This window comes from Musca autumnalis, unplaced genomic scaffold (genome assembly GCF_047663935.1).
Source record: "Musca autumnalis isolate F117 unplaced genomic scaffold, ASM4766393v1 scaffold_2, whole genome shotgun sequence".
Lineage (NCBI taxonomy): Eukaryota > Metazoa > Arthropoda > Insecta > Diptera > Muscidae > Musca > Musca autumnalis.
The window spans coordinates 62,888,458-62,909,950 of NW_027411755.1; the positions used below are offsets into that span (position 1 = coordinate 62,888,458).

The 21,493-nt window shown below is 29.8% G+C and overlaps 1 protein-coding gene and 15 non-coding genes across 19 annotated transcripts in view; 9 read left to right on the forward strand and 7 right to left on the reverse strand.

Moving 5' to 3' along the window:
- Nucleotides 1-21,493, reverse strand: part of tai (basic helix-loop-helix family member taiman) — a 360,628-nt gene that overhangs the window by 22,975 nt on the left and 316,160 nt on the right. For all 4 annotated transcript variants that reach the window (XM_073967714.1, XM_073967711.1, XM_073967712.1 and 1 more), the window contains 2 exons: nt 19,423-20,506; nt 15,847-16,008 (listed from right to left, as the gene is read on the reverse strand). In XM_073967714.1, the coding sequence (XP_073823815.1) occupies nt 15,847-16,008; nt 19,423-20,506 (1,246 nt within the window). The remainder of the gene's footprint in view (nt 1-15,846; nt 16,009-19,422; nt 20,507-21,493) is intronic.
- On the forward strand, nt 3,812-3,885 carry TRNAT-AGU (transfer RNA threonine (anticodon AGU)). Its single transcript has one exon. It is a non-coding gene; the product is annotated as a tRNA-Thr (tRNA).
- Nucleotides 5,540-5,613, reverse strand: TRNAT-AGU (transfer RNA threonine (anticodon AGU)). The gene has a single exon. It is a non-coding gene; the product is annotated as a tRNA-Thr (tRNA).
- TRNAT-AGU (transfer RNA threonine (anticodon AGU)) lies at nt 7,017-7,090 on the reverse strand. Its single transcript has one exon. It is a non-coding gene; the product is annotated as a tRNA-Thr (tRNA).
- On the forward strand, nt 7,438-7,511 carry TRNAT-AGU (transfer RNA threonine (anticodon AGU)). Its single transcript has one exon. It is a non-coding gene; the product is annotated as a tRNA-Thr (tRNA).
- Nucleotides 8,257-8,330, reverse strand: TRNAT-AGU (transfer RNA threonine (anticodon AGU)). Its single transcript has one exon. It is a non-coding gene; the product is annotated as a tRNA-Thr (tRNA).
- TRNAT-AGU (transfer RNA threonine (anticodon AGU)) lies at nt 8,555-8,628 on the forward strand. Its single transcript has one exon. It is a non-coding gene; the product is annotated as a tRNA-Thr (tRNA).
- Nucleotides 8,999-9,072, forward strand: TRNAT-AGU (transfer RNA threonine (anticodon AGU)). Its single transcript has one exon. It is a non-coding gene; the product is annotated as a tRNA-Thr (tRNA).
- Nucleotides 9,364-9,437, forward strand: TRNAT-AGU (transfer RNA threonine (anticodon AGU)). Its single transcript has one exon. It is a non-coding gene; the product is annotated as a tRNA-Thr (tRNA).
- TRNAT-AGU (transfer RNA threonine (anticodon AGU)) lies at nt 10,639-10,712 on the forward strand. The gene has a single exon. It is a non-coding gene; the product is annotated as a tRNA-Thr (tRNA).
- On the reverse strand, nt 11,443-11,516 carry TRNAT-AGU (transfer RNA threonine (anticodon AGU)). The gene has a single exon. It is a non-coding gene; the product is annotated as a tRNA-Thr (tRNA).
- Nucleotides 12,220-12,293, reverse strand: TRNAT-AGU (transfer RNA threonine (anticodon AGU)). The gene has a single exon. It is a non-coding gene; the product is annotated as a tRNA-Thr (tRNA).
- Nucleotides 12,904-12,977, forward strand: TRNAT-AGU (transfer RNA threonine (anticodon AGU)). The gene has a single exon. It is a non-coding gene; the product is annotated as a tRNA-Thr (tRNA).
- On the reverse strand, nt 13,706-13,779 carry TRNAT-AGU (transfer RNA threonine (anticodon AGU)). Its single transcript has one exon. It is a non-coding gene; the product is annotated as a tRNA-Thr (tRNA).
- TRNAT-AGU (transfer RNA threonine (anticodon AGU)) lies at nt 14,517-14,590 on the forward strand. Its single transcript has one exon. It is a non-coding gene; the product is annotated as a tRNA-Thr (tRNA).
- Nucleotides 14,793-14,866, forward strand: TRNAT-AGU (transfer RNA threonine (anticodon AGU)). The gene has a single exon. It is a non-coding gene; the product is annotated as a tRNA-Thr (tRNA).

Here is a 21,493-nt window from a genome sequence, read left to right on the forward strand (position 1 = left end):
TACGCGAGCAATGTTATGCTCGGCGGGAGACCCCCTCACATAAGCGACGATGAAAATGTCCTACTTAGAGAGACCAGATCAATACTATCCCAACTTCGCTATGGCATCTCGAAAACTAAATAGCTATAGCTTCCTCCTGATCTGTCAGATACGAGCTGAAAATGTGGCCAATCATCACACGACACCTCTTCGCATTTTCTTCAAATCCGACAGACCTGACACCGGGCTAACTATGGACACATCCAATCGTATCGGCCCGATTTCTAAGATGATTTTAAATGTTCTTTATTTTCTATACAAACACCACTAGAACTTTGCCTGTAGGGGTTATAACAACAGCACTATGTGAATAGAGTTAAAGATATGACCAACGAAAGTCACTTTGAAACTGACGCACGAAATGGGAGTTTAAATGCGTTAAACAAAGCTCGAAGTAGACTGTTCCAAGAATGACATTTCTCATGGAGTAAGGGGGTACAAGGTAGATGGACCTTTAAAATTATTACACACGTAAAACCTCTGGTAGCCAACAAAATCATTGCTTTTCCAGTTGATTCAAGTCTTCGGCTGACATGGCCATTTCCGTAGCTAACATTTCAGATTCCATATACTACATAAAAGGCAATAAAGTATGCGATCTATGCCACCATGGGGAAGACAATGTGAAACACTCACTTCTTCAGTGTAATATCTGGGGGATGAGAGAGTACCATATGAAATACCTAATCAAATAACCATTGAAGAAATGTTTAAGAAAATGCTGAAAGCAACTAAGAAAGCTGCTTCAGTCCAGTCTATGAACTCCACTGAAGTAATACGGGAGCTGTCCCGGGAGGTTGTTGCTGTATAGAATCACTATTGATAGCGCTTTATTTATGCCAATTACAAAAGGCATCTAAAACTATGGAGAATGAGAGGGAGTAGTTTAACCACGAAGTAAGTCTTCTCTTTAAGTAGGATAAAGTCCTATGTAATATTCTGGCTGAACCATAGAGTATAGAGAATCAGATATAGTAAGTTGACCAGGAAGATATCATCACAGATACCCCTATTCCTTCCATAAATATGAAATTTAAAGATAAAAAGTAATTGCCAACTAAGCCTGATTTCAACTTACGCACTAGTGTTTCTCAACTAGTTTTTTTTTCTATAATAAACTGACCATTTATCCCATCATCCCCTGCACCCCACTTCCATATGGCTTCAAACATCTGCATAAAATACATACAATAAATCTTCCTCCTCTATAAAGACATGGACAAATTTTAACAATGAAAACTAAAATACCGCCAAATTTTTATTGTTTCAGCGGTGTTTTATTTTGGGAATTCCAAATGTGTAAACAAAGAATAATAAAAAGGCAACAACCAAAGAAAAGGGAATACCCAAAATTATTGTGGCAGAAAACTACATGTCGATGCTTACAAAAGAAGACAAGGAATTTAGAATGTGTTTATGATTGTGGTCAAAGGCATGGTGATACCCTACAACACAACTTGGAAACTTTAATAGGATCAGTAATGGGTAAGATAAGGTTCTTAGAACTGAAATAAAAAAACTATACCCCACGAACATCCCCAAAGGACATGGGAAAACTTTTCTCACATCAATGGGTGCAGAAAACATGTTCTTTTTAGCTCAATGATATGGGACCAAATTTATATCACCGAATCCAGAGAACGTAACGAGGTTGGTACAAGACTTCTTTTTAGAACTGAACATGGAAGTCTTCATCTTCCGGAATTTTCTTACTCTACGGTTTATCATTTTCGAAGTTTTAATAATGTTATCCTCTCTAGTACCTTGCCAAATTCAGGAAAGATAATGGTGACTCTATAACTAAGTATATCATATAACCAACAATAAGATCCATCCAGTATAACCTTATTATTCATTTTCTCCATAATATGTCAACCATCTCTAATAACTTAAAAAATGCTGGGAAAAGAATGATGACTCTTCACTATGGTATAGTTTAACATCATTGCGTGTGAACTTTATAGGTAACCTTCTCCCATACTTGGTTTAAAAACCGCCAATCAGATTCTTACTCAGCCAATAACAACAAATTATTTTGAGATTACCGGAAAATTCAGGCGAATAGTGGGGACATAAGACTTCAGAAGGACAATGACCTTTGCAGACATCTAGAGTTCGGAAACTTCAAGTAATACCACGTTTGCACTTAACCGGTTTTATTAAACCCACTGGGTTTCAAATATTAATTCCATAGCGCAAACGTCAAATAAATCCTCATAAAGAAGGTTAACCCGGCAAAAAGCTCTAATGCAAACGCCGTTTAAGCTTTGATGGAAAGTGATATCTTTAAAGAAGAACCTGAAAGATGGCGGAAATATGTAATCTATTCTGAATCATAGGTTAATTATACATATGAATAATATTTTGAAATATTCAATGTAATTTCAAATCTTTGACCTAATATTGAAGAAAATATATGTATTAAATCAATGTTCGGCAAAAAGGGGCACACGTGCCCTTGATGAGAATAACAACAGAACAACCACCTCTCAGTCTTCGTTCAGAAGTCAAAGAAGAAGGTTCTGTTGTCGGTTTTTTCAATGATTTTTAATTTTAGCAATGCATTAACGCACACGCTGTTTGTGGAGAGAGTCGTATGCGTGAGGCCGCAAACAATGCATTTGTATTGGTGCCGATACCTGTATTAAATACTATTCTGTGAAGACTAATTTTTTACGACTACTCTCCAAAAAAGAAGCGGTTATTTCTTTCAAAGAGAATTTCTCATCTGATCCAATGAAGCCATGAAACCAATGACATGTAAACAAGTGGGACGAAGTATGTGCGAACATTGAGCACTTTACTCTCACATCATCGTTGACAAACAACTGTTGCTCTGCCGACATAAACATAATGCATTTGCAGGAATGTGTAGCAGCGTCAGAAAAACAAAAGTCCATTAACAAGAACATATAACGACATCAGTTCATCGTCGTCAGTCAGTATAACGAAATGCAAAGCAAAACAAAAGCCAATAAGGAATATTTTTTTTATACAACAACTACAAAAATAATATAAAAGAAAATAAAAGGCAAAACAAAGTCAAAGAAATTGCGTTATGACGTCACAAAATTGCAGTCTGTGTCGATGATTTGTAAAACGAACCGATGCAGAGCAACCTACTAAAATATAAAGGTCAATGACCGACCTTCGAAAGACATGCGAATGAATGCAGAATTGAAAAGGCTCACACTCATGTACAGCTATAACAAGTACAACAACAATATCAGCAGAGACAACTTCTCTTGGGTAAGTAAAAATATAGGAATTGAGATAACCAATCACAACGAGAGAGAGTACTTGGTAGAGATAGAATTTTCAATTCATTTGCAATGAAATTTACTTCAAGCTATAAAGTGGTGAAATGTTCCCCTATTTTTAACAAAAGTAAATCAACCCGCCTTGAGTAGCTAGAATCTAGCTGCAAGTTCTATTAGCTCGGCATTTCTGTTTTTATGAGGTTTGAAACACAAACAAAATCAAATGGGAATACATCTTCTTATCATTATATTGCTCGCATTCTTTCCAAACATAATTTCTAAAAATATCAAATCAATAAACAACACCGACGTAGAATGACTTATGTATGCTTATTTGTTTGTTACAACCTACTCGACCCCACTCACAACATGTATGATGGAGCCTAGTTATTTATAGTTTTCACTATTCTTTTTTTTATTTGAAGTGTATTCAAGATAAATTCTAAATCATATTGTGTGTGTGTGGGGAGCCAACTAGCATAGCTAGAGTGTGTGTTGCTAGTGGCGCACATGGCGCCGTGGCTTAGTTGGTTAAAGCGCCTGTCTAGTAAACAGGAGATCGTGAGTTCGAATCTCGCCGGGGCCTAATTTGTGGTGGGTTATCATTAGTTTTTTTTTCGTTTGGTTATTTACTTTTATTGAAATTTCGTTTTTTTTTAAACGGAAATAAAATTCTAATCATTATAAAAAATATACATACGTATATTGACTTTTAGGTCAGAACAAAACAAGATTATTGTATTTATTTTTATTCTTCCAATATTTCGATCATTATCGACGTTCATCATCACTGAATTTATTTTCATTTGCTATTTACAACTATCGGTACAAATGTTCACAACTAATTTCAAACTGGTCCAAATATCAACAAAAATTGCATTAAATATTATAAAAAAATTATTTTGGAAACTACACGCACGTGTCAGAACATCTGAACGATCCACTCCACGATCCGGACCAATTTGAAAGCAGACGAAACACTGTTAATATGCTTAAGAGGTACTGATTCCGTGATTGGAGAGATATTTCTTTTGTCTAAGTTTATCACACATTCCGAGTTTATTAAGAAAATAGTTCTAAAAGCTTGGGGGGGTTCTTGAAATAATGTTCAAGCTACCAAACAGTTCCATCAGTCCCGAACAACATGTCTATATCACAACGACAAATCGTAAGAAATAGATTTATTTTTCAAACTTAAATGTAGTAAAGTTTTTTATGGTCAATAGTTTATTATTAAACTAAATTTTCATTAATGCAAATTGACAAAATTTGAGAAGAAAGGAGACAAAACACTGCAAAATGATTCATAAGTACTGATTCAGTGGCTAGAGACAAATTTCAAAGCTTGTCTAAGCCTAACACACATTCCCAGTTTATTAAGGAAAGTCAATGAATACTTCTGAAAGTTTGTCAAGCTACCAAACACTTCCATCAGTCTTGACCAACATGTCAATATCACAACGACAAATCGCTAGAAATAGTATTGAATGAATTGCAAAATCATTATTCATATGCTTCTAATATTAATTTTCAAAATTAAAGGTAATAGCGTTTTTATGGTAAAGAGATAACAATAAAGGGGTTATGGGCACTTATTGAGCACGAAAAATAGCCGTATTTCATACATTTTCTACCAAAGGTCACACCTGGATTTATTTTCGGGATTTTGTTTTTGAAAAATTTTGCACAGTGTTCTGAAAAATGTCCGCCTATGAAACACCGTTTTTACTAAAGCAGGCTCGAAAATAATAAACCAAAGGGTGGGATAATTAAGAACCTAATAATTTTGTCCTTAAGCGAAACGGAATAAAAATATCTATTTTTAAAACAATAGTGAACTATCAAATTCAAAATGTCGATTTTAACAAAAAAAAAAAAATTGATAGATTTTCGACATAAATCCGTAAATTTTTTCTCGGGTCATCTTTCCACCATCATTTCGAGAAAATCGCATTTTAAGCTTCGATATCACATACAAATCACAATTAATATTTTCTTTCTAACGCTCATATCTCAGCCAATCGACTCGAAATTGTTTGCAACATATTTTATTCTACCTATACTTTAGAATGAGTCACTAAAAAAATTCGATTTTGTGAAATTTGCAAGTGACCATAACTCCATAATCTAAATTTACATAAATGCACCTTGAGAAGTAATTGAAAGAATCGAATTTTTATTAATTAAATTCGTAAATAAAAAATATTCTCAAATAAAAAGTAATAGCGTTTTTTATGGTAAGGCCCCGGCGAGATTCGAACTCACGATCTCCTGTTTACTAGACAGGCGCTTTAACCAACTAAGCCACGGCGCCCACTGACGACTAGGTGGCATTTTAACCAATACATATGGCTTGCTGTTGATTTTCATAAAGGGTAACACCGTACATAAATGATGAGTTTTTAAAAATACTTTGATGTTTTATATTGGAAATAGTTGTTCAACAATATTATTTGTTGAAGGGAACGGGCGAGAATGTTGTATAGCATATCTTCACCTATTACATATATCCATTATTGTGTTCACTAACTCCAATGGACGCAAGAAGAGCGCAGGTAAATAAGACAATAATTCTTCCTTCCTTTCCCCATTTGTAAGTTGTTATACGGCACTTGAGGAAAATGTTGAAAACTAAATATTGATTTGTAAATCTTAGTATTTTCATTAATTACTTTTCATACTCACTTATGTTTTTATTAGTCATGAAGACCCAGTCTTAATTAAATTAAACATTTTACTCCAGTCTGTCATTGGAGAAAGTCTGCCTGTTTTTTTTTTTAATACAAAAAAACTATGCATTTCAAATTAAATATTATAAATTTTAATGGAGAGACGGAATGACAAATAGTTTCATTGATTCAAATTAGCTGTGTCTTTTTACGTGATAATTAGTAATAATTATTACTAATGTTGCAGATTTTGACAGTTGTATAAAGGAAAAGTTGCTGAAAAAAATGTTTCAGCAACATTTAGTAAGTAAAAAGACACCCCAAGACACCCCTATTGTCAATACATCTCTTTTGGTAAATAAAAAACTTGGCCTATTTTGCTCTTTAACATATTAGTCTATGTATGAAGTTTCCAATAAACTATATCGAGGAAGATTGTATGTATTTAAAAAAAATAATCTAGATTGAATCCCTTACTTTATATATAAAATATTGTTTCTTTTAAAGAAAACGAGCGAGAATGTTGCATAGGATTTCTTCACTTACACATGACTTATTGTTCACTAATTCCACAGAGCGCAAGAATATCGCCAGTAGATAAAACAGAAATAATTAGTTCTCCCAATTTGTAATTTGTTATACGGAACACGAGGAAAATATTGAAAACTAAATGCTGAATCTTAGTTTTTCATTAATCACTTCTCAGTTAAGTTTTTATTAGTTATGAAGACCCAGTCTTTAAAAAATAAACATTTTACTAAAGTTTTTTATCGGATAAAGTCTGCCAGGTTTTTATTAAAAATATGAAAAGTTTATTTTCCAAATTAAATATTATAAATTTGAATAGATAGATAAAATGACCAATAGTTAGATCGACCGAAATTTTAAATACATAATTTGTGGTAAATAAAAAATTGGTCTATTTAATGCTCTCCTAAAATATGTAGCTGATTTTTTTTTCAGAGTTTCAATACAATATTGCGAGGAAGTTTGTATTTATAAAAAGAAAAAACAAAAAATGAATCTAGATTGATTCCCTTACTTTATAAGGCCCCGGCGAGATTCGAACTCACGATCTCCTGTTTACTAGACAGGCGCTTTAACCAACTAAGCCACGGCGCCATGTTGCACACCCGAGTGACTAAAGCAGCCAGATACGGGAATTTCGAATTTGCTGGCATTGTCGAAAAAATACCAAAACACGTTTTAATTGTATTTATTTAAAAGTCAGCAATTATTAGCTGACGGGGTCGAGACTATTTTATCAATTTTAAAATTTTTGTCACATATCAACAAAACAAGTTTTTTTATTGGTGTTGTTGTTTAAAACTGAATGGAACGGAAAAATTCAATGTCATTGCAGACCGTTTGTTTTGTGATTTGTTTAAATTGAATTGTTTATATTTTGCTTTACATTTGGAAAATTTTATTTGAATTGTATTGAATTTTATAAAAGTGGGGCCGCAAATGGCGCCGTGGCTTAGTTGGTTAAAGCGCCTGTCTAGTAAACAGGAGATCGTGAGTTCGAATCTCGCCGGGGCCTATCTACTGAGGAACTTGCTTTTTTTTTGTTGTTGGGTATATTTTGAGGGAAGAAGAATTTTTTGTGGAAATAGAAATTTCAATTGCAAATATTTGGTTGTTTGAAAAACATAAAAGACATTGTACCATTAGATGCAGAAAACAGGCATTTCTCGTAATTAGTATATTAAATTAGATTGGAATTAAACTTGTGATTTTAAAACTATATTGCTTTAATGCCAGACATTTGAGTATATATCGAAATCATACAAAATATGCCATAAAATATGTACAACGAATTTACATTAATTATTAAATTATTATTTTATTTATTTTTAACAAAAAGTAATAGCGTTTTTATGGTAAGACCCCGACGAGCACACGTTATTCAAATCCGTTGTAAAAAATAATATATTTTATTTATTAAATTTTCAGACACATCAAAGTCGGGGTCTAGTAATGGTAAATATTCCGTGACACAAACTGAATTGTAACAACATTTTGACAAATACGTCAATAAGGAATACTATATGAATGTATTTTAGAATTGTAACAAAAAAATTATAAAATACCCTTTTCCTCAGTTCTATGTTACACTTTAGAGATATTACCACCACAATCTTCTTTCTAATTTAATAATTCCTCTGTTTCATTTTGAAATTCATTATTTCGATGATGAGGAGGAAGAGGACGAAGGGGAATCCATTCATATTTTCTGTATTTACCTTTACTACTCTGGCCATACAAAAATTTCTCAACTTTCGTACAGGCCCCGGCGAGATTCGAACTCACGATCTCCTGTTTACTAGACAGGCGCTTTAACCAACTAAGCCACGGCGCCTTACAAATGATGTTGCAAATATTCAAAAATATAAATAAATTGCACATTTGAATATTTATGGAATTAATAAGAAAATTTTAGAATTTTCCATCAGAAAAACGAATAGTTCTAGAAATATTTTGTTTGGAAATTTTTTTTATCCAAAATATATTCAGTCACAGAATATTTTCAAACAATATTTTTAGATTATTATTAGAAAATAAATTTTGAGTATCCGGCCAAGTGGCGCCGTGGCTTAGTTGGTTAAAGCGCCTGTCTAGTAAACAGGAGATCGTGAGTTCGAATCTCGCCGGGGCCTACATCACCAAAAATTGGTGATATGAAATTTTATTAAATAAAATTTGACTCCTGTGGAATTATGAAATTTACATAGTGCAGACAGGTCCCAGTATTAGAAAAATGGTGGGGCCTGAAAATATGTATCAGAAAGTTTGTTAAAAACCAAAATCGGTTAATATGTATAATGATCGATCAATATCACTAGTTCTTCAATACTTTAGAGCAGCCACACATTTGCGTAAGCAGTTCCGGCTATACGTAAAGGACTACCGACAAGCTTTATATTTTGATCCAAGCAGGAGTTGAAATTTTGTATTTCAGGGTCCCTTTAAGAAATTGCCTTGATTATTTCTCTACTAATACTAAAAAAATCAAACATGGTGCCAAGTGGCGCCGTGGCTTAGTTGGTTAAAGCGCCTGTCTAGTAAACAGGAGATCGTGAGTTCGAATCTCGCCGGAGCCTACATCACCAAGAATTGGTGATATGAAATTTTATTAAATAAAATTTGACATTGTCTGTGAAAATATCGAAGTTAAACTAAGTAGACCCCGGAATTAAAAGAACGGGACAATGAAAATATCTGTAATGATGAACCTCCCAGACTTTGAATGTTTTGAGCAGCCAAGTGGTTTCGTAGTGTACTTTCCAGGACCGAGGCATTATATATTGTGAAACCTCAAACAGAAGTTGAATTTTTGTTCTTCATGATTATTTCTCTCTTAAAAGTAAATAAAATTCGACAAGACGCCAACTGGCGCCGTGGCTTAGTTGGTTAAAGCGCCTGTCTAGTAAACAGGAGATCGTGAGTTCGAATCTCGCCGGGGCCTACATCACCAAAAATCGGTGATATGAAATTTTATTTAATATAACATTTGACTAACATTGAATTGTGAAGACACCCCATAATTAGGAAGGAGGAACCTAAAAATATCGCAGTATATTTGAGAAGAGGTGCCAGAACCCCCGTTAATTTGGGACTTAAAAAATCAGTGAATTGGTAAAGAACCCCATAACTTTGTTATTTGTTTTTGATATTTCCGGCTTATATCACGTTTGGAAATTTAGTTCTTCATGGGATCTTATAATTTTGTAATAATTGTGTTATTTTTAATATGAACTAGTTCATTTGTGAACTAAAACATTCTGGCAAGGATTTCACTAAAGTCCACTTAATGTTTATTTGGCTATTCATGAACATTCTTTTAGTTTATTCTTTCACTGGTTAAATTTTTCGATAGATCATTCGATTTCTTTTCATTAATTTTGTGACGACCTACGTTAACTAATTCAGGGGCTTTTTTCGGCTAATCATTCAATTGAACTAGTTCTTCGTAAAGTGTACAACACTTAAACCAGGGGATTATCTAAAGGTATTTATGAAAGAATCACGTTGAAGTCTCCTAAAGCTGTCCGTCTTGAGGAAGAAAATTTCACATAGAACGACTTAATAGAAATCAATGCCGCTCAGAAGTAACAAAAGCAGAATATACGCTGCAGAAACCAACAACAAAATATGCAATACAATTTCGTAATTGCACCTTGGATATGGCGCTTTTGCAAAGCCTGAGCAACACTGTTTTAACAAAAAAATATTCTTGTAGAGGATGCAGAGAATTGTGTTTAAAACTTAGGTTCATAATTTTTAATGGGGGTTATTTTGAACGACAATTCCCCGTGAGATTTCTTACTTTCTCCATTAAGTCGAAAAGGCGAAAACACAAAACAAACAGAAATTTTCGTTCAGAATAACCCGCAATAATATAGACTCGAATAAATTCTTTTTAAAAAATCTTCACTTTATGGAGGAGAGTGTAAAATATTTGATTTCTTTATATAGAATTGGACAGTCAGAATTGCTGCATGCTATCTCTTTAGGGAGTGATAAGATATAAGGTCATTGTACATAAATATTAAAGAAGATTAGAAAATATTGAATATTTCAATCAGGGATTGTTCTATAATCTAAATATAGAAAACAATGTTCTCGTGATGTCGAAAATCGATTCTGATTTTTATTGGCGGCAACATGGCGCCGTGGCTTAGTTGGTTAAAGCGCCTGTCTAGTAAACAGGAGATCGTGAGTTCGAATCTCGCCGGGGCCTATATCCTAAGTGGATGGAATTCCTTTTTAATTTATTTGTTTCTAAATCATTGCAAAGTTCGCTAATGGAATTGCGTTTTGCAAACCATTCAGAAGCCCAAATAAATCGTTGAAGTGTTTTTTTTTTTTTTTTTTTTTTTTTTTTTTTTTTGTAAAATTCACAAAAGAACCTGGTCAACAAGGTTTTTTTTTGTGAATTTTAAGAACAAAAACCTGCAACGAATTATTTAGGCTTCTCAATTAGGCTAATGAAAATTAAGCCAGACTATTTTGAAAAAACAAAATACTTAATTAGTACAATTATTAATTAATTCATACACTTATTATTCTTTTCAAGTAGTTATTTAGTTTATATTATAAAAATATGCATACTTTGAAGTTCATAACTTCAAAATTTTGATGAAAATCTAATAATAGAACATTTGTCCAATAATAGTCAATAATTGTAGACTCTTTCAAGGATTACTTTTTCCAATAACTATGGAATAATTTTGAGAATTTCTCAATATTTTTTTAAATAATTTTTCCAATACATAATAGATATTTTTTAAGATTATCGCAAATTTCTCTATGCTCTTTTTCTAAATTTTATTAGTTTCTATCATAAATTATTCGATTTTTTTGGGGCTTTACATTGACCTCCATAATTCAAATGCCCTAGAAATTCTAAAAAATATTTCGAAAATATATAATAATTTTTAAAAAAACTTTAACACATTCGATGAGGATATAGGCCCCGGCGAGATTCGAACTCACGATCTCCTGTTTACTAGACAGGCGCTTTAACCAACTAAGCCACGGCGCCATGTTATAGCACGTAATGACATTTCAAAGACTTATGTATGTTATCACCTTTGAAAAGATGCAATGCGAATTATTTATGTAATTCTATGACTACTACATAATTGCAGTTAAACAGGAGATCGTGAGTTCGAGTCTCTGCGGGGCCTATATCCTAAGTGGAAGATTTGCTTTTAATATTTTTTTTTTAAAACACTTCAAAGATCTCTAATAAATTGAGTGTTGCAAGCCATTGAATAATAATTCTTTGTAGGTTTTTTCGCAAAATATACAAAAAAAACTTTGTTCACTAGCTATAATAGTTAATACAATTATTAATTATTATAATTATTAATTTGTTAATTAAATTAATATTCTTTTGAATTAGTTATTTAGTTTAAGTTATAAAAATATACTTTAAAGTTCATCATTTCAAAATTTTGATGAAAATCTATAATTGTGGATTTTTTAAGATGATTTATCCAATAATAGTCAATTTGTAAAGATATTTCTTTATAATACTTTTCTTTAAATTATGTCTATTTTGAGACTTTCTTTATAATTTTTTAAATATTTTTTCCAATAATACAAATTTTTTTTAAGATCATTGCGAATTTCTCAAAGCTTCACAATATCTCCATAATTTAAATGCCCTAAAGTTTTAAAAATTATTTCGAAAAAATATAATTATTTTTAATAAAAAATTTTACCACATTCAATGAGGATATAGGCCCCGGCGAGATTCGAACTCACGATCTCCTGTTTACTAGACAGGCGCTTTAACCAACTAAGCCACGGCGCCACGTTGAGACTACGCCATAAAATTTCAAAGATTTATGTTATCACTTCTGGGAAAAAGAAATGTGAATTCTTTCTTTACCATGAAATTGGAAACAGAAATATCGAAGAAAAATAATTTTCTTAAAGGAAAATACAACTACCAAGGGGAATATTAATTTTATTTCTACCATTTTATAACCCTCAACGTATTATAAATATACATATTAAAAAAAAAAACTGTGAAAAGTTTATTTCCAACGATCATCGATTGAGGCTTGTCTCGTATTAATGATTATATGTATTTTTCTGTAATGAGAAGCAGAACTCCTACTTTTCGCAACGAGTCGACGTGATGAGTGTAGTAGATTTTCATATATGAAATTCTTAGGAAACCCAATATATTGATCTTAAATAGTTTAAAATATTATGCCATGAACTAATTTTTAAGATTCATTGTTCTTATGCTATTATAATTCCCATTACAGTTTTTCAAATAGGAATCATTTATTATGAAGAGATGTAAGTCATCTAAAATTCGTTTTTCGATGAAACAGAAAAAGAAATAATTCACATTGTTATTTTCCACAGGCTATAACATAACACTTTGTAATTTTATTGCGCTGGCACAACATGGCGCCGTGGCTTAGTTGGTTAAAGCGCCTGTCTAGTAAACAGGAGATCGTGAGTTCGAATCTCGCCGGGGCCTACATCCCTAAGTGGATGATTTCCTTTTCATTTATTTTTTCTAAATCGTTTTAAATATCTCTAATGGCCGTTAAATATCTCTAAAAGCCATTGAGAAGCCTAAATAATTCGTTGACGGTTTTTTTTGGAAAATTCACAAAAAACGTTCTTGACTAGCTACTGAAATTAACTATCTGTTCCAGAACTAAAAACTTTTTAAAATTTTTACCACTTTTACACATTTTGCTTTCCCGTACACAAAATTTATATGAAAATCGTTTACGACTTTTACAACTTTTACGACTTTTACCACTTTATAAAGTACGGGAACAGGCCATAAGTAATTATTATTTTTGAAATATATACGTTGAAAGTTCAAATATACTTTAAAGTTCAAAATTTCAAAATTTTGATGAAAATCTATAATCGTGGATTTTTTTAAGATTATTCATCCAATAATAGAACATAATATCCACAATTATTGGAATAGTAATCTTTAAAAAATCCACGATTATTAAAGATTATTATTCCAATAATCGTGGATATTTTGAGACTTTCTCTATAATTTTTTTAAAATAATTTTTCCAATAACAAATTTTTTAAATATTATCCGCAAATTTCTTAAAGTTTTTTTTCTTTTGTGAATTTTACTAGACAGCCATAATTCAAATACACCATAAATTTTAAAAATTATTTCGAAAAAAATGTAATAATTATTTAAAAAAATTTTAACACATTCACTGAGGATATAGGCCCCGGCGAGATTCGAACTCACGATCTCCTGTTTACTAGACAGGCGCTTTAACCAACTAAGCCACGGCGCCATGTTGTGGCCATGCAATGACGTTTCGAAGACTTATGTTATCACCTATGGAAAAGAGTAATGTGAATTATTTTTTATTTCATGACATTGGAAATAGAAAAACCGAAGAAAAATTTATTTTGTAGAAGAAAATACAGTCATCAAGAGAAATATAAATTTTATTTCTACCATTTATGCCGTAAATGCATTTTTGATAAATTTTAAAAAAAGTTAACCTACAACGATCACCGATTGAGGCTTGTCTCATCTCAGTGATTCTATTTTACCTCAATGATAAGCAGATCTAATGTTTTTTTCACCAAGTTCGAGCGACGCGACAAATGTAGTTTGCCACCGGAAGATTTTCGTAAATTAAATTCATAGGAAATATAAGGCAAAATAACGGCCCATATTTTCGGCGCTGAAATTCACCTTTTAAGTCCTGAAATTTTATGAAGGCAGTTTTGCTGCAATAAGGGATCTTTGGAAAAAATTTGCACTGCTTCTTCAAGTTTTGTCTACAGTTAAAAGGGCCGAGGAAAATATATGTTAATGTGACACATTTTTAAGATTCATTGTTCATATCCTCTAATAATTCCCACTACTGTTATTCAAATTTATTAAAATTATGTAAGGGTCATGATATACTCTTCGGTTATATTTTGGTTTTCAATGACACAGAATAAGAAATAATTCTCATAGCCTCTTTCCACATGCACTCTCATAACACTTTGTAAATTTATAACGCCCGTACAACATGGCGCCGTGGCTTAGTTGGTTAAAGCGCCTGTCTAGTAAACAGGAGATCGTGAGTTCGAATCTCGCCGGGGCCTACTTCTAAGCATGAGTTCTCTTTTAATTGTTTTTAATTAAAAAGACAAAAAATAATGTAAATTAAATTAAGAGCTTAAGATTGATTGTGGATATGCTCTTATCAATTTTACATTTATTTTTCACAAATTAATTTAAAATTCTCATTAATTTTTCCCAACATCTGAGACCAAAATTTTGCATTATTTTCGCCAATGTCCAAACGGCGCCGTGGCTTAGTTGGTTAAAGCGCCTGTCTAGTAAACAGGAGATCGTGAGTTCGAATCTCGCCGGGGCCTATCCAAGGGGGAATTTTTAAAGTACTTTTGTATTTTAATTAATTTTTCTAAATAATTTTTCATAATTGTAAGGCAATTGAATTAAGCAGACTCGTTGTGATGAACACATAAATAAAATGAAATTATGAAAAACATAAACACAATATTGAATTCAATTCAACTATCACTTATAACATGGCCACCATAAATTTAGTTAAGTTCCACGTAAATGGAAGTGGACAAATAATATTGATACTATTCCCTTTATTTCCGTTCCTCTACCCAGAGTGCTTCATAGTGTGATTTTTCATAAACACAAAACATATTTTCCCAAAACAACAAACAAGCCATAATACAAAAGTAATTAAATTAGTGTTGTTATAAATTCAATTTATTTTGAAATTGATGATGAACATCCGTTTGAGATTTTGTTGGTGTGTGTGTGTGCGGAGAAGGATGAACATAAAAGCCGTGTGGGAGGAAAAAGTACCAGTTTATCTCTGCCATTTTTTGTTAAATCTCTAGAGTCATCAGCAAGTATTATCATCAACATCATGACTGATAATTGATACTGAGGTTTTGTGTTTTTTTGTTATTTATCTTTGCTAAGTTGATTATTTATGGAACAATAAGGATAAAGCTTCCATCTAGTTAATGGAGTGACCACCACAATCAAGGATAATCAAATTTTGTTGACGTGGTTTTTGTTTTGTTGGATCTCAGGGATTCAAAATGGCAATATATAAAAATGGAAGCCAGTGGGAAGTTATTAGAAATGGAGTGAAAGAAACCAAATGATTGAGGAATGGAAAAATAGGGGAAGGAAGTGTGAATGATGATATGAAAAATACTGAAAAGGGATGTAATTAGAATTTTACTTTCTCTAAGTAACGATAGAAATTTGCTTGTAATATTATGCCAATATTCCGCAATATATGTATATTTTCTCTATTTTATTGTAATTCGTTTGTATTTTATTTTAAAATAATTTGATGACTTACCGTTTTTACAACTTGATTTAATATAGCCGCCTTATCCGGTTTGCTAGATGTTGCATCACCTCGTCTGTTAAGTTGTAAAAATTCGGATAGTTGCTCGATATAATTATTTTCCAATTCACGACGTCGTTTTTCATTGTTGCATTTGTTGATTTGGGATTGGGGCTGAAAACAAAATGAAAAAAGAAAAACAAATTGATGATTAATAAAAAATTAATTTTTTAAATAATTATAGGTTTTTAAAAAATATATTTTAATAATCGGACATTTTTAAGAATTATTTTTATAAACGGAGATTTTTAAAAACTATTTAATAATAATCTTGGATTTTTAAAAATTATTTTTCTAAACAATCGTAGATTTTAAAAAAATATTTTTTTAAATATTTTTTTTAATTATCGTGCATTTTAAAAGTTATCTTTTAATAATCGGAGATTTTTAAAAATTATATTTATAATTATATTTTAAAAAATATATTTATTTAATAATAATCGGGATTTTTTATTTTTTTTTAATTAATCGTGGATTTGTAAAAATTATTTTTTTTAAATAATCGTGGATTTTTAAAAATTATTTTTTTTTTTAAATAATCGTGGATTTTTAAAAATTATTATTTTTTAAATAATCGTGGATTTTTAAAAATTATTTTTTTTTAAATAATCGTGGATTTTTAAAAATTATTTTTTTTTAATAATCGTGGATTTTTAAAAATTATTTTTTTTAAATAATCGTGGATTTTTAAAAATTATTTTTTTAAATAATAGTGGATTTTTAAATATTATTCTTTAAATAATCGTGTATTTTAAAGATTTTGTTTTTTAATTAAAAATTATTTTTTTTTAAATAATCGTGGATTTTAAAAATTATTTTTTTAAATAATCGTGGATTTTTTAAAATTATTTTTTTTTAAATAATCTTGGACTTTTAAAAATTATTTTTTTAAATATTAAATTTTTTTTTAAATAATCGTGGATTTTTAAAAATTATTTTTTTAAATAATCGTGGATTTTTAAAAATAATTTTTTTAAGTAATCGTGGATTTTAAAAAATTATTTTTTAAAATAATCGTGGATTTTTAAAAATTATTTTATTAAATAATCGTGGATTTTTAAAAATTATGTTTTTAGATAATCGTAGATTTTTAATTTTTTTAAATAATCGTAGATTTTTAAAAATTATTTTTTTAAATAATCGTGGATTTTTACATTTTTTTTTAAAATCGTGGATTTTTAAAAATTATTTTTTTAAATAATCGTGTATTTTTAATTTTTTTTTAAATAATCGTGGATTTTTAAAAATAATGTTTTTAAATAATCGTGGATTTTTAAAAATTATTTTTTTTAATAATCGTGGATTTTTAAAAATTATTTTTTTAAATAATCGTGGATTTTTAAAAATTATTTTTTTAAATAATCGTGGATTTTTAAAAATTATTTTTTTAAATAATCGTGGATTTTTAAAAATTATTTTTTTAAATAATCGTGGATTTTTAAAAATTATTTTTTTAAATAATCGTGGATTTTTAAAAATTATTTTTTTAAATAATCGTGGATTTTTAAAAATTATTTTTTTAAATAATCGTGGATTTTTAAAAATTATTTTTTTAAATAATCGTGGATTTTTAAAAATTATTTTTTTTTTAAATAATCGTGGATTTTTAAAAATTATTTTTTTTTTAAATAATCGTGGATTTTTAAAAATTATTTTTTTAATAATCGTGGATTTTTAAAAATTATTTTTTTAAGTAATCGTGGATTTTTAAAAATTATTCTTTTAAATAATCGTGGATTTTTAAAAATTATTTTTTTAATAATCGTGGATTTTTAAAAATTATTTTTTTAAATAATCGTGGATTTTTTAAAAATATTTTTTTAAATAATCGTGGACTTTTAAAAATATTTTTTTTAAATAATCGTGGATTTTTAAAAATTAGTTTTTTAAATTATCGTGGATTTTTAAAAATTATTTTTTTTAAATAATCGTGGATTTTTAAAAATTATTTTTTTTAAATAATCGTGGATTTTTAAAATTTATTTTTTTTAAATAATCGTGGATTTTAAAAATAATTTTTTTAAATAATCGTGCATTTTTAAAAATTATTTTCTTAAAAAATCGTGGATTTTAAATTTTTTTTTTTTAAATAATCGTGGATTTTTAAAAATTATTTTCTTAAATAATCGTGGATTTTTAAAAATTATTTTCTTAAATAATCGTGGATTTTTAATTTTTTTTTTAAATAATCGTGGATTTTTAAAAATTATTTATTTAAATAATAGTGGATTTTTAAAAATTATTTTTTTAAATAGTCGTGGATTTTTAAAAATTATTTTTTAAATAATCGTGGATTTTTAAAAACTATTTTTTAATTAATCGTGGATTTTTAAAAATTATTTTTTAAATAATCGTGGATTTTTAAAAATAATTTTTTTAATAATCGTGGGTTTTTAAAAATTATTTTTTAAATAATCGTGGGTTTTTAAAAATTATTTTTTTAAATAATCGTGGATTTTTGAAAATGATTTATTAAAATAATCGTGGATTTTTAAAAAATTATTTTTTAAATAATCGTGATTTTTTAAAAATTATTTTTGGATTGTGGATTTTTAAAAAATATTTTTTTAAATAATCGTGGATTTTTAAAAATATTTTTTTTAAAATAATCGTGGATTTTTAAAAATGATTTTTTTATATAATCGTGGATTTTTAAAAATTATTTTTTTAAATAATCGTGGATTTTTAAAAATTATTTTTTTAAATAATCGTGGATTTTAAAAAATTATTTTTTTAAATAATCGTGGATTTTAAAAAAATTATTTTTTTAAATAATCGTGGATTTTAAAAAATTATTTTTTTAAATAATCGTGGATTTTAAAAAAATTATTTTTTTAAATAATCGTGGATTTTTAAAAAATGTAAAAATACTTGTGTATTTTTTATTTTTTTTCTAAATAAACGTGAATTTTAAAAAGTTTTTTTTTCTAAATAAACGTGAATTTTAAAAAGTTTTTTTTCTAAATAAACGTGAATTTTAAAAAGTTTTTTTCTAAATAAACGTGAATTTTAAAAAGTTATTTTTTTTAAATAATTGTGTTTTTAATTTAAAATAATTATTTTCTAATCAAAAAAAAAAAAAAAAAATTAATTCAAGTTTTTTTAATAATTTTTGTAAAATATTTGTTTTTATTTTCATTTATATTTTTATTTTTTTTTTTTAATTTTAACAATTATTCTGTTCAACAATTCTGGATTTTTAGAAAACATTTTTTTTATTTTAAAAAATCATTTTTTCATATTAAAAGCTATTTTTTAATTTATAACTTATTTTTTAAATTATTATTTTTAGTTTTAAAAATTATTTTTTTCATATTAAATTCTTTTTTTAATTTTGTTTTAAAAATTAAAATTTGTTTTTAAAAATTAAAAATTTAATTTTTTGAATTAAAGAAATAATTAAAATTAATTTTGTCTTAATTTTTAAAAATGTTTCTTTAATTTTTGAAATTATTTTTTTTTTTATTTTAAAAATTGCTGATTTTTAATTAAAAAATATTTGTTTAAAATTTGTTTCTGTTTACTTACCAAATTCGCTTTCGAATCTTTGTTCCTGCGTATTTTACGATTCGACGACGTCGTTGAATTGGTTGAGATCGGTGATGCCACCGCATTCATAATGGCAGGACGTTGTAAAGCGGCAGCAAAATTAGCTGCAGCAGCTTTATGCAGTGACGCTTGTGTCAACTGATTATGATTGTGCAGCTGTTGTTGTTGCTGCTGCTGTAAATTTTGTGTTAACAAATTATTGTTGTTGTTGGTAAATAAATTATTGGAATTCTGATTATTCAGAAATAAGTTGTGTTGTTGTTGTTGTTGTAAATTAAATTGGTGCTGTTGTTGTTGCTGCTGCTGCTGCAATGCAGATATACGGGCCAACAACAAATTTGCGGCAGCAGCTGTATTTGGCGAAACACGATCCGTGGCTGTAATTGGCGCCGTTGCTGCTGTTGTTGATGATGACGTGGACGTCGATGACGAATTTAAAGAGGTATTGCCGTTGTTGGTGGTGTTATTGTTGTTGTTGCTGCTATTCAAAGTATTATTTAAACTAACAGCCCCTCCACCGCCTCCCACACTACCCCGACTACCTATAGTGGTGGGGAGGGGTACAACACCGGCTGATGTGGGTACGACCGGTGCCAGTTGTCCTAACACAGTTGATCCAGTATTGGAAACAGTTACAGCAGCTGTTGCTGCCGCCGGCGATGAACGTGGCAGATTGCAAATGTTTGTACGCCCGTTCCCCGGAGTTTGTCTACCACCACTAGGGCTAATGCCCCCCTCTGCCGCTGGAGACTTGATGGATGGTGTATTCGTCGCTGCTGACGCCGCCGTTGACTGTGTCCTTGTTGAGGCTGTGCTAATGTTGCAGGCGTTTGAAGCAATTGTTGTGCTGTTGTTTGCTGAGGTTTTAAGGGGAGAATAACCCCCACCACCGATGCTGATGTTGTGGTTTTTGTTGTTATTGGTTTTGTTGCCACTTGCAATGTTGTTTGCTGTTGTAGCAAATTTGTTTGGAGAAAATGTTGTTGCACTTTTGGCGTTTGGTGATGATGATGACGACGACAATGTTGTTGCCCAATGGTCTGGTAAATCACATGGGCCAAGCCTAAACAAAAGGAAGATGAAGACAAATTTTTATTAGACACATGCGTAAAAAGGAATATTTATAAAGTTAATTATTAGAAAATTATGTTGAAAAATTTTTTTAAATTTAATACAAAAATACTTGAAACATGATCAGATATGTCATTTTTAGTCAAGTTTTCTTTGTGTGACTTAAGTGTAAACCGGAATATTTATAAAGTTAATAATTAGAAAATTATGTTGAAAAATTGTTTAAAATTTACCCCCTGTTTTTGTAACTATTTTTTGTTCGTTCGTCTATTTTTATACCCTATACCACAATGTGGAAAAGGGTATAATAAGTTTGTTTTCCCAAAAATTCATGTAACGCCGCGAAATATTCGTCGTAGACCCCTCATGTGGTATACCAAACTTCATATCTCGACGAGATAAAGCGATTTAGCTATGTGTGTCCGTCCGTCCGTCCGTCCGTCTGTCCGTCCATTAAAAATTGTAATCAAGCTACAGGCCGCAATTATGGACCGATTGTCACGAAATTTAGTATGAAGGTCGGGGTTGTACCAGAATAGAACTGATTAGTTTTTGGCGATGATCGTGAAATATTAAAGGGATGAAATGGACCAAAAACAAAATTTTTGGTCGATTTTGTAGCCGCTCTGTAGGTCGCAATAATAGTTCGATCGCCGCGAAATTTTACACAAAAGTTAAGTTTATGATGGAGAAGGCGTGTGAAAAGCAACATGAATATCGGATAATATTTAGCGGGTTAAATGGACCAAAACTTTTGTGTGAAAATTGGTAAAATTTGTAATGTACAGGTTATATTTATCCATGGAGGAAAGATATTGCAAATCTATAGTGGTATAGGGTATCACATGGTCGGCCCTGTCCGACTATAGCCTGCTCTTACTTGTTTCGTAATAATTTAGGCATCCATAGCTTAGCCCCCAGATGACACAGGGACCTCATTTTTCGTAGACGCGTTCCATATATAGTTAAGAATTCCTCT